The sequence below is a fragment of the Labeo rohita genome, chromosome 18 (genome assembly GCF_022985175.1).
Source record: "Labeo rohita strain BAU-BD-2019 chromosome 18, IGBB_LRoh.1.0, whole genome shotgun sequence".
Classification (NCBI taxonomy): domain Eukaryota; kingdom Metazoa; phylum Chordata; class Actinopteri; order Cypriniformes; family Cyprinidae; genus Labeo; species Labeo rohita.
Genome location: NC_066886.1, coordinates 25313683 through 25329326, shown reverse-complemented (window position 1 = coordinate 25329326; position 15644 = coordinate 25313683). Strand labels below are relative to the sequence as shown.

General features: G+C 35.0%; 1 protein-coding gene across 5 annotated transcripts in view; it reads left to right on the top strand.

The window, feature by feature from the left end:
* Window positions 1-2393, top strand: part of insyn1 (inhibitory synaptic factor 1) — an 80536-nt gene extending 78143 nt beyond the window's left edge. For all 5 annotated transcript variants that reach the window (XM_051135495.1, XM_051135493.1, XM_051135494.1 and 2 more), the window contains one exon: window positions 1439-2393. In XM_051135495.1, the coding sequence (XP_050991452.1) occupies window positions 1439-2242 (804 nt within the window). In that variant the 3' untranslated portion in view covers window positions 2243-2393. The remainder of the gene's footprint in view (window positions 1-1438) is intronic.
* Window positions 2394-15644: the final 13251 nt, after the last annotated feature.

Genomic DNA, 15644 nt, shown 5'->3' with positions numbered 1-15644 from the left:
GTTGAACAGAAATAAACGTGGGCACTAAATGATGATGAACAGAAGTGAAAAAATTGCATATAAAACTAACTTGTGCAATACAGTAAATATTCTTACACTACCTTAAATCAATAAAAAAAAAAAAACACAGAAAAGTGTATGCCACACATCCTTTCATTCTAATATAACATTGTTTCCTCCTCAGATGGGTAGTTAACATCTTCAGTATTACAGAATATTATAATGTGTTGGGCTGATGTTTTAAATTTAAAGGCATTTAAAGGCATAATTTCAAAAACTGTCCCAATCACCCTTAATTCAGCCCTACTTGAAATTGTTTTTGTTTACAAGGATTATCTGAGTAAGTATCAAAGTTATAAAATGATGTAAAACCTACTCAACTTTCTGATACTGGCGTTCCCATCATGCACTGGGCATAAATAATCAATAAAGTTATACTTTTCCACTGTTTCCTAGTTGCATGTACACTTTTTTATGCTTGCTTTTTTTGTGTTTAAAATCTGGGGTTCATTTTCTACTCAGAGTGACCCATTTATACTCAAAAACTAATCACTGATTGTTACCGTGATTGTGTATTGTGTAGCAGTTATTGAGGTCTCTGTGTTCGACTGGATACCCATTAATGATATTGTATAGATATGTTGTCTTACAAAGTGCTACAATGTATTTACTGCCTTGTTTACTTGAATTAGGAGTACCAAAACTTGGTCCTGGAGGGCTGAGGTCCTGCAGAGTTTAGCTCCAACCCCAGTTAGACATACCTGAAGCAGCTAATCAAGCTTTTACTAGGCATACTGCAGGACTCTGCAGGTCACTGGTCATCCAGGACTAAGTTTGGGCACCCCTGACTCAGCATGGCTTAATTCAGTTCTACGTTATTTGAGTATAATTTACAAACAGAGACTGGATGAAATGTACTTGAGTATTGCAGAGTAAACCTCAAATGAGTAAGCAGAAATTACTCAAACTCTAACTGGCCAAGTTAAAAATATTTATTTATTCTCTTAAAAAAATGTTAGTGCAAAAACTTGCAAAAGAAAAATTCAGTAGATTTTACTTATTTAGTGCATGAGTGTGTGCTGACTTATATGTATATATGTTTTATCTATAGAACTTTTAATATACTGCTGAGTGGTTCATAAAAGCCCACGCTGGGAATTACGAAAATTATTGTATATTTTATATATTGACTCTACCTTTGAATGTCATGTTAGGCAACCTTCAAGTCAAAAGATTCTAAACTCAATTCCATTTTTGTTCAAACAGTTTAATAAAATGAATTATGATCCTAGGATCATTTCAGCACTATGCTTGGTTTTTTCTGAGTTGACCAAAGTAAAATTAAACTGACCTTCAAGGTGATGCTAATGCATCTTTGATGATCGAGGAATGCAAACTGATTATTTCATCACTTTCTCTCTCTCTCTCTGTCACGCAGGTGGTGGGTCAGATCGACAAACTCACATCTGATTTCGACTTCGACCTGGAGCCCGATGACTGGACGGTGGCGACGGCGAGCAGCACGTCGAGTAGTGAGCGTGGCCTGGGTGAGGCCTTCAGATTGGACTTCCTCAGCCAGGACATGCTATCCGACGGCTGGGATTTCTGCAACTTCTTGGAGGCCTCTAACAGGAAAGCACACAGTGAGGAGGTGGACGAGGGCCAGGGGAGGCCGTCATCAACCACACCGACGCCCACCACTGCTAGTGTCTACTCGCAGATGAACGGGGGTCTTCCTGTCCCCAACGGACCTCTAATCATCACCCCAGACTCCTCCAGCGAAGAGGCGTCCAGCTCCACACATAGCCAGAGAACCTCCCGTACATCCGGCACCCGAGAGCGCGTCCGCTTCAGCGACAAGATCCTCTACCATGCCTTGTGCTGTGACGATGACGAAGATGAGGACGGCGGCGGCGAAGAGGAGGACGATAAAGGGGACTGTGGGACCCCAGATACGGACAGTGAGCCCAGTCCGCTGGCCTGTTCGCCCATACCGCCGCTGTCCTCCTCCGAACACCCGCTGGGCCTCTACAACTGCCGGGAGACGGCATCCGCAGGCCCGTCGCCCGTAAAGGTGCCAGTGCCGGTGGTGGGCTCTCACACACTACCCAGGAAAGGTCTTCTCAACCCAGGCTGCCGGAAAAAACTGTTACGGAACAGCAGCACACAGACGGTTTCGGATAAGAGCACTCAGACTGTACTGCCCTACATCCCTGCAAAACAGAAAAACAAGGACCTCTGAGAGAACAGCTGACTTTACATATACAAAACAGGAACAAACTGAGAAAGGATTACAAAGAACTATATACTATTTAATATTAAATACATAGATAATAGATTAAAAAAAAACAATAAATGAATTACTAAATAAATTATATATGGGAAAATTTCAAGACTTGCTAAAGTCATTTTATGACTGTTGTACATTCAAAAGAGATATTCTCATCACCTTCAGTTTCATTTGAGCGTTATTCCACTTAGGATTTATTGATATCAAGGTTTTTAAAGTGTTTATATGGCAACTGCTGAGTTTTAAATGCTGTTTTGCGCACAAATACAAGAACAACACTACTGATTTCTTATGCTTTAAAAAAATCTCTTCTGCTCAGCAGTAATATATTACAGTAATAATTTTCTTGTAATATATTTTAAAAATATAATTTATTCCTGTGATGTAAAGTTGATTTATTTGTTTATTTTTTTTATATATATACATTTGTTGTTGAAACATTTTTTTTTTTTTTGGTTTAATTACTTTACTACAATAACCCTCGAAGCAGCATGGTTGTTTTCAACACTGATATAATCAGAAATGTTTCTTGAGTAGTAAATCAGCATATTAGAATGATTTTTTGAAGGATCATTTGACACTGAAGACTGGAGTAATGATCCTGAAAATTTAGCTTTGATCACAGGGATAAATTACATTTTTACATATATTTACATAGAAAATAGTTATGCTAAATTGTAGTAATATTTCACATTTTTACTGTATTTTTATCAAACAAATGTAGCCATAGTGAGCAGAAGATATTTCTTTCAAAGGCATTAAGAAATTCTTAGTATATACATGCTTGTCTCTACAGGCGGTAGTCAGGTAAATCTCCTTTGATTTTTCAGAGTATTTGAGGATCACACCCTCAGTTCAGAGCCTTTGGTTTGGTGGGATGAGGGAAGGGATAAAAAAGACATATTTTGAAGTGCCTGCTTTCCTCTCTGACATTTACACTGCTTCTCTTGCCTCTCTCCTCTCGGCGGGGAGGTCGAGGTCGTTGGGGGTGACGACTTGAATCTTGGCGCACAAAGTCGAGATGCGAAAGGTTATGTCTCCCCATTCTTGGGCCCAGTGGGGATTGTGAACTCAATAGTGCTGTGTTTTATTCAAAGGGATGTTGCCAATAGTGCAGCGGATCGATCCTCGGCGAGGGGCTTCCGTGCTGAGTCCTCGTCTCGCGCCTTTGAGGGTCTTTAACAAAAACCTGCCTCTCTGTTAGAGCTTGTGGTATTTACTCTATAGCGCAAAAACAATCCTGTGCTGGGAAAGAAACATGTGAGTGGGAGGAAAAGAGAAAAGAGAGTGAAATTATACATTAGAGAAAATGGAAAGGCAAATGAAGGGCAAAGTAGCCCAGCAAAATGAGTGTTTGAAGACAGATTGTTCTTAATTACCCCCTCTGCGGAATCATTTACTCAGATTCATCTCCCGCGGGAGCCGAGACGGTCAGGCCGATGGATCCTGAATGACCGGCTCGCTCTGCAAACCTCCATCTAATGGGCTTCCAAACACACTTCTTCCATTTTCAAGACGAGATGTTTATCTTGTGAAATCTGATGGTGGGTCATTAGGTCAGATTGTGGATTACAATCAAGCAAGCTCATTGATGGCAATTTGTGTAAACTCAAGAGGATGCATTATAGGCTATTATGCTCAAATGTCAGTCTGTGTCGGTACATGGCCAGATGAATCATGTCCAAAGGAAAATTTCGGCTACAACAAAAAAAAAAGGTTATTTAAATAGCTGCTGTTTAACAGTTTACAAAAATGAATCAAAACCAGCATCTAAAACTCACAATCTCACAGGAAGTTCTCAGCAATTTCTACACCATAAAACATATTACAACAATTTACCATGGTAACGCCCACTCTTCTCAAATCCCAATGCAGTGATTATCAGGCCAATGAAACATCAACTTGGCAGTAAAATGTGAAATTAATACATTTTAACATTGTTATTAAAAAAAAAAAAAAAAAAAAAAAAAAAAAAAAAAAAGTTTTATTATTATATAACATGCACTACCGGAGTCAGTATGTTTTTTTTTTAGTAAGGATGCATTAAATTGATCAAAAGTGACAGTAAAGACATTTGTAATGTTACAAAAGATTTTTATTTTAAATAAATGTTGTTCTTTTGAACTTACTATTTGTCAAGGAATTCTGGAAAATAAAATGTATCATGGTTGCCACAAAAAAGCAGTACAACTGTTTTCAACATTGATATTAATCAGAAATGGTTCTTGAACAGCAAATCAGCATATTAGAATGATTTCTGATTTCTGGAGTAATGATGCTTTTGAAATTACAATAATATTTCACAATTTTACAGTTCTTACTGTATTTTTGATCAAATAAATGCAGCCTTGGTGAGCAGAAGAGACTTTAAAAACATTACAAAAAATTGATCTGTATTTTACACTTTTAATCTGTATAAACAAAGGTATTTGGTGGATTTTGGACATTTTTATGAAAGAATCAGTATAGTTTATTGGATTGCAATTGAGACATGAAGACAATCGTCAAGCGATGGCGGCTCACGTCTGCGTCCATGCTGGCAAGCTGAGCCCGACATTTTGCTCACATTTCCATTCATCTTGTGTGTTTAATGTTGGTGGGGCTCCGTCATGAAGGATGCATTGAATAACAATCAAAGGATCACACCCCGCTGCTCCAGCTGCCATTTCCTCCAGTTAGATTGAAGACCAACAGGTCATCAGATGCATTAGCATAAACAAGCAAAGCAGCGGCTGCAAGAAAAGCCATTTATCACCAGAAAAACAGACCAAGAGCAGCACCTTTACAGCTGATCTTACTTGCATTTTTCTATCCAGTAAGGGCTAAAAACACTGAGTGCAGCTTTCTCTGTTTTACTAACTTGTCATTAGGTGATCAGATCAGCATTGACAGCTTTGTCTTTAAATGAACTAGGTTGGCTTGGTAATTGAAGCGATCTAGCACAGAGCAGATCTGACTACAAAGCTTTGCTCTCTGAAGCGAAGCACACGGATGAGTTTGAGTTAAAATGGGCTGTGTGATGTATGATAGCATGTATCTTTTATCAAGGATCAATTATTGCGTGTGTAAAAATATGACCAATTTACTAGATCTTCTCTAGTCAGCCATAGAGTGCCGGTCTGCCTACCAACAAACAAGTGCAGTGGGAGCGAGGGGGATTATTTAGCCAATTAAAGAGGATAATGAAGTGGATTTGCTGATACAGTCCTATTGGAGAATGCAGTCCAAGAGACGGGAACTAATAAGCCTTCAAACTGAGAGGGTGGCAAACATTTTTAACTACTGGCAGACAGCATCTCAAACCACCTCCAAGCCATCATTACTTTGTACCTAAACAGAACAGGGACGTTTCATTACTGTTAAGACTTTTGTCAAATGTTTATTTCTGGGTACATCAGGAAAACACCTCAGGCTCTCCTTACACCTGACATCCACATGAGTTCTGGATCTGGACACAGGTTTGCCATAACTAAACATTATGGCTCCCTGGCTGGATTTTAGAAATATTGATGGATAATAAATAAATACATAAATACATACATACAAAATGATACAAATCTGGTCTGTTACATTTCCTATTTAACCCTGTAAAGCCTGAAATAATACATATGAAATAATAGTCAGAAAAATCTAATTGTTGGAAAATTAAGCAGTTTAATAACCTATTAACCCCCCCCAAACTTACTGATTGTTCTACAAAATGTCTGGATAATCGAATAAAACAAAGCTTCAAATAGTACTATTTTAAGTTATTATTAAGTTATGCTTAGGTTTACTTGATAAAAATCAGTAAAGATTTCACAGCAAAAGACGTGAAGCACAACCTAAAGGAGGACATTTGTACAATTATACTAAAAGCCCTTTTACTTCATAAAAAGTCAAACTATCAGTCAGGCAACAGAAATCATGTAGTAGATTGTGTGTGAAAGGTCTAACAGCAAGGTATTGTTTATGTTGATCATTTAAAGGACTTAGAAATTTGCATATCAAGGCAATTTATAGGGTTAAAAGGATGCTTAAACGGATTTGAAGTGAAGAAAAAGAGAAATATGAGTCAAGAACTGGGGAAAGAAAGTAAAGATTTCAGATGTTGTGTAGTGGGAAAATTAAATGGATATTAATTAATAAATCAGATGACCAAATTGTTAAACTACATTGTCTGTTCTTTTTATTATTAGTTTTTTTTTTTTTTTCATACAACTAAAAAAGATTCAACTGATTTGTTTGTCTGTTTGTTTGTTTAGTTGTTTTAATTACATGGATGTCACTTAAAAAATACTTCAAACTATATATATATATATATATATATATATATATATATATATATATATATAAACAATAAAAAAAAAACAATAAAAATAAAGCATAACAGTAAATTTACACCTCAACAAAGTGATTGTTAATGGCTTATTAGTCGTAATAAGTCGTAGCACAACTTCTATATTATATATTATGTGTAACTGTATGTGGGCAATGTAAATGTGGTTTGAGCGATCTGATCACAAAGCGTCTAATTGTGAGCCGATCACTGAATATGCATATTAAAGGGGCCTGATCTTGTATTTTGGTGTGATACTAATCTGCACCTATCATCTGGTTACAGAAAATCACTCTACACTTTTGTGCTCATTTTTATGCCTTTTCTCGAAACAGAAGACATATTACAAAACAACAGCAATCACCGCCACCACAGCACTGTAGCAAATGGATGACAGTTGTATGTTCTGGGTCCATAAAGAAGAGCTCAATACAGTCAGACTGATTACTGAGAACTGGCTCACTCAAGGAACCTACTCAGACTTGATTTGTTTCATCTCTGTCATTTACTTCCTGCCGTAACCTGAACGAACTCCTTCTCTTCCCTCAACCTCTCTAATATTTTCTCTCTCCTATATATTCATATATATATATATATATATATATATATGTGTGTGTATATATATATATATATATATATATGATTCTTAATAATGACAGTTTATGACAAATACACACAAACATAATATGTCTGTCGGATCTGTCGGACAAAGTAAGATCTCAGTATACATTTGCATTATTGAGCTGTTTACATTTTCCTGAAAAATCACTAATTTGATAATTTGGTACATATTTTCATAATATCTGCATGTTGTACAGAATGTAAAATCTTGTATGGATCATTAGCTTCATCTTACGTTGTCCACCTTTACTGACTCAAAGACTCAGGTATTAAAGTTCATTGATGCATTTGTTCAATAGGAACTGGAATATTCATTTAGTTGCTGACATGATGCAACAATAAAACATGTCTGGTTTAAATTTAAAAGGCTTCTTAGCTGTTGCTCTAGTCTTACTTGTATAAAAAAGCATAAAAGCACTCAATAAATAATTGAGTATTGATATGAAAATCATATCAGAAATAGTTAATAATGATTTTTTATTTTATTTATTAATTCATTTTTTATTCTGCTTCATCCTACATGCAGAGAATGAGGGTGATGCAAGTGAATATAAGATTGATATTCAGACTGAATGAATGTTGGTGCTTGCGCAAAGTAAGAATGCAACTTGCATCATGCTTATAAAATTATTTGTAAAACTCAAAATAGTGGTGCATGTTATCAAATTGTTTGAAATTTGAAAACTTAAATAAATGTGAAAATTAAATAAAAAAAATTAAATTAGGATTTAACTGACAATTGGTTAATCAGACATATGAAAAATAATGATTCTTAATAATGACAGTAGATGACATACCCCTTATTCAATAAACACAAGGTCAAATACAGCGTCACTTAAATGTTCATGTGATTTTATGATTGATTAAAAGTACACTGCCCTCCAAAAGTTTGGAAACACCCCTGGCAAAGTGTGTTTTTGGACAATATCAGCATAAATCCTTATCATTTTTGGTCCGAATACATTAAAGTAACTTGACACTATCATTGCAGACCAGCAATAATAAATTTAATTTTGATTACATAATAATGGCAATATATACATGTCAAAGTCAGACATGCCCCTTTGCCAGCTGTGATGCCTGGTTACTGGTTTAAACTTGGCCCAGGTTTTTAAAATATTTTTGGGTCAGCACACCTTAATAGCTTCAACAATTGTTTGCCAATTAAGTTTAGAATACAGTGAATTTAGGCCCAGATTATGCAGAGCTGTAATAGTTGCTAATGGTGGATATTTTGATGAATCGAAAATTTGAGTTTTTTCTATGTATGAACTGTATATGTAATAAAATATTTTTTCGTAGTTTGTGTTGTCCCTTATCAGTGCAAAAATATGACAAATTAAAAAGGATTCATGCCAATATTGTCCAAACTTTTGGAGGGCAGTGTGCATAAACGTCTAATAAGCCTGAAAGATATGCTAACTCATAACTCATAACTTAAACTGACGAGTTCAGATGCAAAACCAGCTAAAAGCCATCTTGGTCAAAAATGAGATAATGATACTGAGTGAATGCTCCTGACACATAGTACACATCCATATTTTTTTTTTTTCCTTCAAACTTGCTAAATTCCAGCCTCAGCCCAATCAGAAGTGCCAGTACTTGCATAGAAATCTATACAAAGTAGCCAGAAAGAAATGCTAATTTTAAAGAAATACATCAGATGGATTTATCTGGTTTTGCATCTGAACTCTTCATATATATATATATATATATATATATATATATATAAAGACTTGAAATGCATTAACCAAGTCATTTCATAAAGTGCTATAAGCTTGTGGGAATTGAGGTCACTTGTAGTGCAGTGTCTGAATAGAAACCCTGTTTGCTTGGAAAGCTGGAAAAACCTAATGCTTGATGTGTCTAGCAACCACTTTTCTGACAGAGCACAATGAGGTTGAAAGAAAAACACAATGTTATTATTTTTCTTTTAAGTGTGTACGAGGTTGTCAGCTTGTCAGCACTTCAGTGGCAATCACAGGTGAGGGTCAGCAGGGCACATTTGTGCTGACAGCTTACTTCAGCATGTAAATGAGAGCTAAACAGAGACTGAAATGCCTGTAATGAAAAAGCGGATGCAGAGAACAGATCTATAAAAGAAACATCAGCTATAAAAGATATACATATATGAATCTCAATACGGATAGATGGATGCAACTGGAGCACAATAAGATAAACAAAACTTAATTAAAACTAACTACTCATTGTAGCCCGGAACGCTTTAGACCTGCAGATATTTATTGTAAATATACACATACTGTATGTGGCTATGTGAAATGGGCTGGTGAGGATTTTTAATTTGACTAAAAGAACAGGCTAGGATAATAAGCACTGAATGCCGGCACAGGGTTAATTATGAGCTGGGAAGTATGTGCTGGACCATACAATGAATTTGTTTAATCAGCGAGATCCACCCACATGCTTCCTGAGGTGAATTTTCGGGACCATGGGAGCAAATCATTTTTAAGCTGATCAAGTTCATATTACTTTAGTGTGTTTAGAGCTGCTGAAATCCTTCTGTTGTTTTTCTTTGTCTAATGCATCATTCTCTTGTTTTGCAACACTAGGTGTGCAAAGCAGTTTTTGCCCACATATATGTATATTCTATGTTACTGATTATTATTATTGTGCATATAGTAGCACACTTGCACTCTAGATCATCCAGTAATTAATTCAGTCTTCCCAAGGGCCTATGATTCGCACAATGTGGAAAACGTGAATTGAATCATAAAAATGGAATTTACTGTTAATAACTCACGGAATGTCACGGAATTTGCCACAATTTGGATGGATAGCTCAAAAGTAGGACTGTACACTTAATCAAATATCAATCAGATATGGACTAGTGTCTGTGAATGTTAAAGCACTTTTACTACACATACTGAAACACGCATGACACTCATCTTTGTCTTACTATATGAGTACATTGACACATGAATTACTTCATCATCATCTTCATTTCACCAGAATTTCACTCATTTAATTTGACTATCAAGAGATACATGCAGAAATTGAAATATCTTCACTACAACGTGCCAATAAGTTTCATTTAACTTGAAGAAATTATTACAGGAATATGTACTTATAAAAGTAAACATGTTCTTCTCAAAGTCCTCATTTGCACACCACTGTTACAGCTAATAAATCTGTACTTAATCATAAAACAGAATCCACTGAAATGAACTTATTAAATAATTAGAGTTTAATGAGTTCAATGAATACTTATCCCCTGGTTTCATAGATAAGGCTTATGTATAGAAATTATTACTAAATTATAATATAATTAAAGTTTAATAAAATTGATTATTAAAAATTAAAAATTAAAATTGAATTATTGTTAAAATTGAAATAATAATAATTATTGTTACCAAATTATGAAAGGGGTCATCGGATGCAAAGTTCACTTTTACATGTTGTTTGAACATAAATGTGTGTTAGCAGTGTGTGTACACAACCACCCTATAATGATAAAAATAATTTCCCCTTTTTCAAATCAAGCCGTTCTCAGCATTTTGTCTGTGTGACACGACCGTCTTACCTTAGACCCACCTTGAATGAGCAGTAACAGTCCGATCACTATTGTTTCAATGCCGGAACAGGGACGTAGACTGTTGTTGGATGTAATAATGAACATAGTAGTCGTTATTTACTCCCAACATCTGAGACGCTGAAGATGCAATGGATTGCATTTGTTTGTGAAGGGAATGCGCCTCCCAATCTACATATATCCGTCTGTTTTCGCACGAATCATTCGTGATCCAGCTACACTTACAGCAGAAGTGAGTATAAGGGTTTTTCTTTTTTTTTAATCTTTGTGATTGGCTTTCCTAATAACATGCTAGTTAGCAAGTTTAGCGTTCAAGCTAAACGTGGCTAAATGTGGTTAAAGTAAACAGGCTCATCACTCCACAGAGAGAAGAGAGGGGTGGGTCGAGCAGAGCTCATTAACATTTAAAGCAACATCGACCAAAACAAGCTGATTTTTGCAGAGCTGATTTTGGCAAGGTAAAAAAGGTGTTTTTTTACACTACCATTGAGAAATTTTAACCAAAGCATGTTATAGACTTTTCATTAAGACCCTAAAGAATCATATCAACTTGTGGTAAATGGGCATGGACATTCATTAAATGATTAAAATTTAATGAATTCAATTAAGGTTTTTTGATTATTATAGCTACAATTAAATCCAGAATCTGAAAATTCCAATTTGGAATCCAGAAAATGAAAAACCTGTCAATCAATCAATAAAGTTGATTGTTGATAATAATTGATAGGGCCCTAATAATGGAGACAAACCGATATGGTCACTCCAGCAATTTTCTCCAAGTTTGATGGTTCATGTTTATGGTGAACCTACAAAAACTGAAGGTGGAAGCGTCAGCATGAAGCCCCATTATCCCTGATGACTCGACGAGAGCCACCGACCCCCCGCGATCACAGTCCTCTCACTGTCTGAATCAAGGCCTCATGTTGAGCAGACTCAATCAATATTATTTTATGTCCCACACACTCTCAAAAATCAGGCAGTAATGATTCCCCAGACATCCTGTTGTTCAATCACTCCTCAGACACTCGAGAGCATCCGTTCAAGTGCTGCTGAGGTTCCTTCTAATGCCATGCTTGGGATCTTGGTTTATTGGCCGGTTCGAAAGTACTTCAGTTCTATTCATAAAAGGACATGCCAAGATCCTGTCATTGTGAAGAAGTGGAGAGCTAAAAATGAACTTTACTGCGGAACTACTAGCAGTCCTTTAAAAAAGTCCACAGCTCCACAAATCTGTCCGCTCTTAATAGAGAGGAAAGACGGTTTTATTCCACTGATCAGTGGCAACAGACCCATGCAGACACCTGCTGCTTCTTAAAATGTTTGAGCTTTTTATATGAATATCTAAATATTTTAACCATGACATTTTTCTGCTATATATGTGTTAGTGTTTTGTAGAAAAATAAATTCAGTTTATAATATCTCCTTATGAAAAACAAATGCACTTAACTCTATTGAATGTGCACTTTATAATAGAATAGAACAGAACAGAACAGAATAACTACTTGCAGATAATATGTGACCCTGGACCACAAAACCAGTCATAAGTAGCTTGGGTATATTTTGTAGCATTAGCCAATAAAATCATTGTATTAAGTAAAGATCATGTTCCATGAAGATATTTTGTAGATTTCCTACCGTAAATATATCAATTTTTTATTAGTAATATGCATTGCTAAGAACTTCATTTGGACAATTTTAAAGGTGATTTTCTCAATATTTTTTTATTTTTTTGCACCCTCAGATTCCAGATTTTCAAGTCGTATCTTAGCCAAACATTGTCCTATCCTAACAAATGGAAAGCTTATTTATTCAGCTTTCAGATGATGTAGAAATCTCAATTTCAGAAGATTGATCTTTATGACTGGTTTTGTGGTCCAGCGTTAATGAAATAAAAGGTCACTTGAGTGACTTAAAATGAGAGACTTTCATGAATGTTTCTTAACATAATAGACTTTTATAAAGTGCAACTGCTAATAATGTTAAATTAAAACCTTTCTTTAAAGCACCTTTTAAATTATGTTTTAGCCATGCAGTATACACACATACTTGATTATCTATTTAATTGTAGTGTATGTTATTTTAATCAAAACCATGACATACAAGGTTCAAAAGAAATTACTTGTAAGTACATTTTGCTTTATCATAGATGCTTGTCAGCAGTCAGTACATTCAGCAGTAAATTTAACTATATTTCAAAGACAATAAAAGTAATTATGAAATTACATATAAAGATGTACTAAAGTCCAGTTTAAGTGGGTCAAACAGCACTCTCAAGTTCAATTAACTGCATTTAATATAAATTTGAACAATAATACAAATTCATTTAATTGTAAATAACATGCATTTTTGTGTTTAAAAATATTGCATTCAGTTTAAAATCTTTTAACATATTATTTCAATAATAAGTAGTCTTTTGAAAATGTATGCTACAGTGCACTTCTTCTTCAGAAGGTTGGTGGGTTTTATTTAAACTTTTGATAAAAAAAAAAAATAATAAAAAAAAAAAATGTATCCATCCCACTGTCTTTTGTCCCATAGTATTCCTCTTATTTTATGAATGTATGGATCTTGGCTGTATGGAATATATTTCTGCGTAATTAATTCCGTTCCTTACTTTAGGTTTTAAAAGCCAATGGTCTGTTTAACAACTTTCTACAACACTAAACAGGCAATTAGTCACAGCCAAATCATTTTTCATACATTTTATGTCCAGAGCCCACTAGGGCTCTCGAGGGGGACAGTTTAACACTGCGGTATTATGCCATTCCTCTGAAGATTCATCATTAACATTCTCAGTGCTGAGATTAGTGCTAAAACATGCCTGAGAGATGCGACAATGCTGCAGATTTCATTCACCAGTTATTATACATTGGAGTACTGGCTGTTTCCCAAACCAGCAGATGCTATTACTTATTAAACAGAACTTTAGTAAATTATTATAAGGAACACAAAATGACTTTGTGCATTCATACAAACACAAATGAACACTGGAGACCAGAAATGCAAATGTCTGCTGAACTCTGACCTGCAAATTTACATAGCCAAAACATGCTTAACCTCTTGGCTGAGTTTAAATAAATCTTTTTTTCAAGCTGCCTGGTTTACATTGTTGCAGGATCTGAATTTATTTGGTATGCTCAGAGCCTAGTCTGACTGCAAATTTATCCTATGTGTCTGAAGGCTCTCCAACAAGAAAATGGCATGAAAATGCTGCCAAAACGGAAACTGCACGTCATCGTGTTGAGGTGCTGAAAGTTATTAAACATTCTGAATTTAATAAAGAAATTATGGCTTTGATAAGATGTAGATTTAGAAATATAGATAATCACCTTCTTATAGATCAATGGAAATGATGAAAAAATGATTAAAATAATTGTTTGAAAGTGCTAAAGATACTATGAAGCCTATAGTTGTGATTCGGTTGGAAACTTAAAAAAAAAAAAAATAAAATAAAATAAAATAAAAAAAAAAAAACATGTGGGAGAATTATTTATTTATTTATTCTTTATCTATTCAGATTACATACTATACATTATATATATATATATATGTTTCTTAAAATAAGTACACTTTCAAAAAGTGCGCTGTAAAAATGCTATTGCATATTTTCCAGTTTAAGAAACATTTTGAGTCTCAAATACTAAAAAACATATTTTCAACACTGCATTTATTTTCTTCGAATGACATAAAATCTAACAAAATTGCCCCAAATGTTGTCCCAACTAGTCAAACACAGTTGTCTGAACAAAGAATTTCATATTGTTGAAATGTTAAGGCTTTGTGAGTTCCCAGCATGCATTGCAATATGAATAAATTATGCAGTTACTATAGGATTATTGTTTTGCTGTTTGCTGACTTAATTTTAACTTGTTGTTGTAGTTTTTTTTTTATTATTGTTAGTTATTTGTTCCACTGTGATGTAAAGAGTGCATCTTTTCAACATTTGTTGATTGCACCCATTCCTGAGGTTTGTGTGTCAAAAATATATATTTATATGTATATTCATATTTATATTTATATTTCAACATTAGGTTTTTTGAAGAGACATTTTATTTTATTAATATTATCTTCAAGTACAGTTTTTGAAGATTTGAAGTACACTTTAGGTGCCAATTCAATACAACTGAAGCACACTTCTTTTTCACAAGGGTTTGCAATGATCAAAATGCATTAATATAATTGTGATATAATTGTATAATATAGTTATAATAAGTGCATTTTGTCTCTAACATTTTAAATTTTTAGGTGCTTTGCTCCATTATGAATACAACTAAGGTTCTGCTTAATGTGGTTTACCCAGACTTCAGCCTATTTCTTTCCTCAGAGAGACTGTCCTGTTTTCTAGCACTGAAGAGAAACATATGTCAAAGTGCTCAGGATGTTAATTAAAAGTTTTGGAAATGACTGACTGAGCCGATGAGCACACGTCTATGTTGAAGAGTGTTTCTCAGAGCTCACGATAGTCTCTATCCTCAAGTACTGCACAACGCTGCATTTCAACAGCTTCTCTGATGAGCTTATTCTGTTGTTCTGATGTCATGTGGGCGCTCTTACACACAGAGGAGCGAGGTGAGTACCGGTCAATGCAAAATAACTAATGATGCATTTATGAGTGTTTGTTTGCAGACAGTAGGAGAGCCTGCGAACAAAACCCTTCTGCTTTGTATTCAAACATCGAGAAAATGAAGCCCACTTTGATGAAGAGCAACGCCTACTACACAAGTGCGAAGTGAATTTTATTAACATTCTGTGGATTTTAGCAGGATCGGATGGGTGGCCTATGACCACGCATGCAGCCGTTTGTTCTGAATCACATCCTACGGATCAAACACAAGCCTAGAATTACTCATAAGACCCCAGAGTCA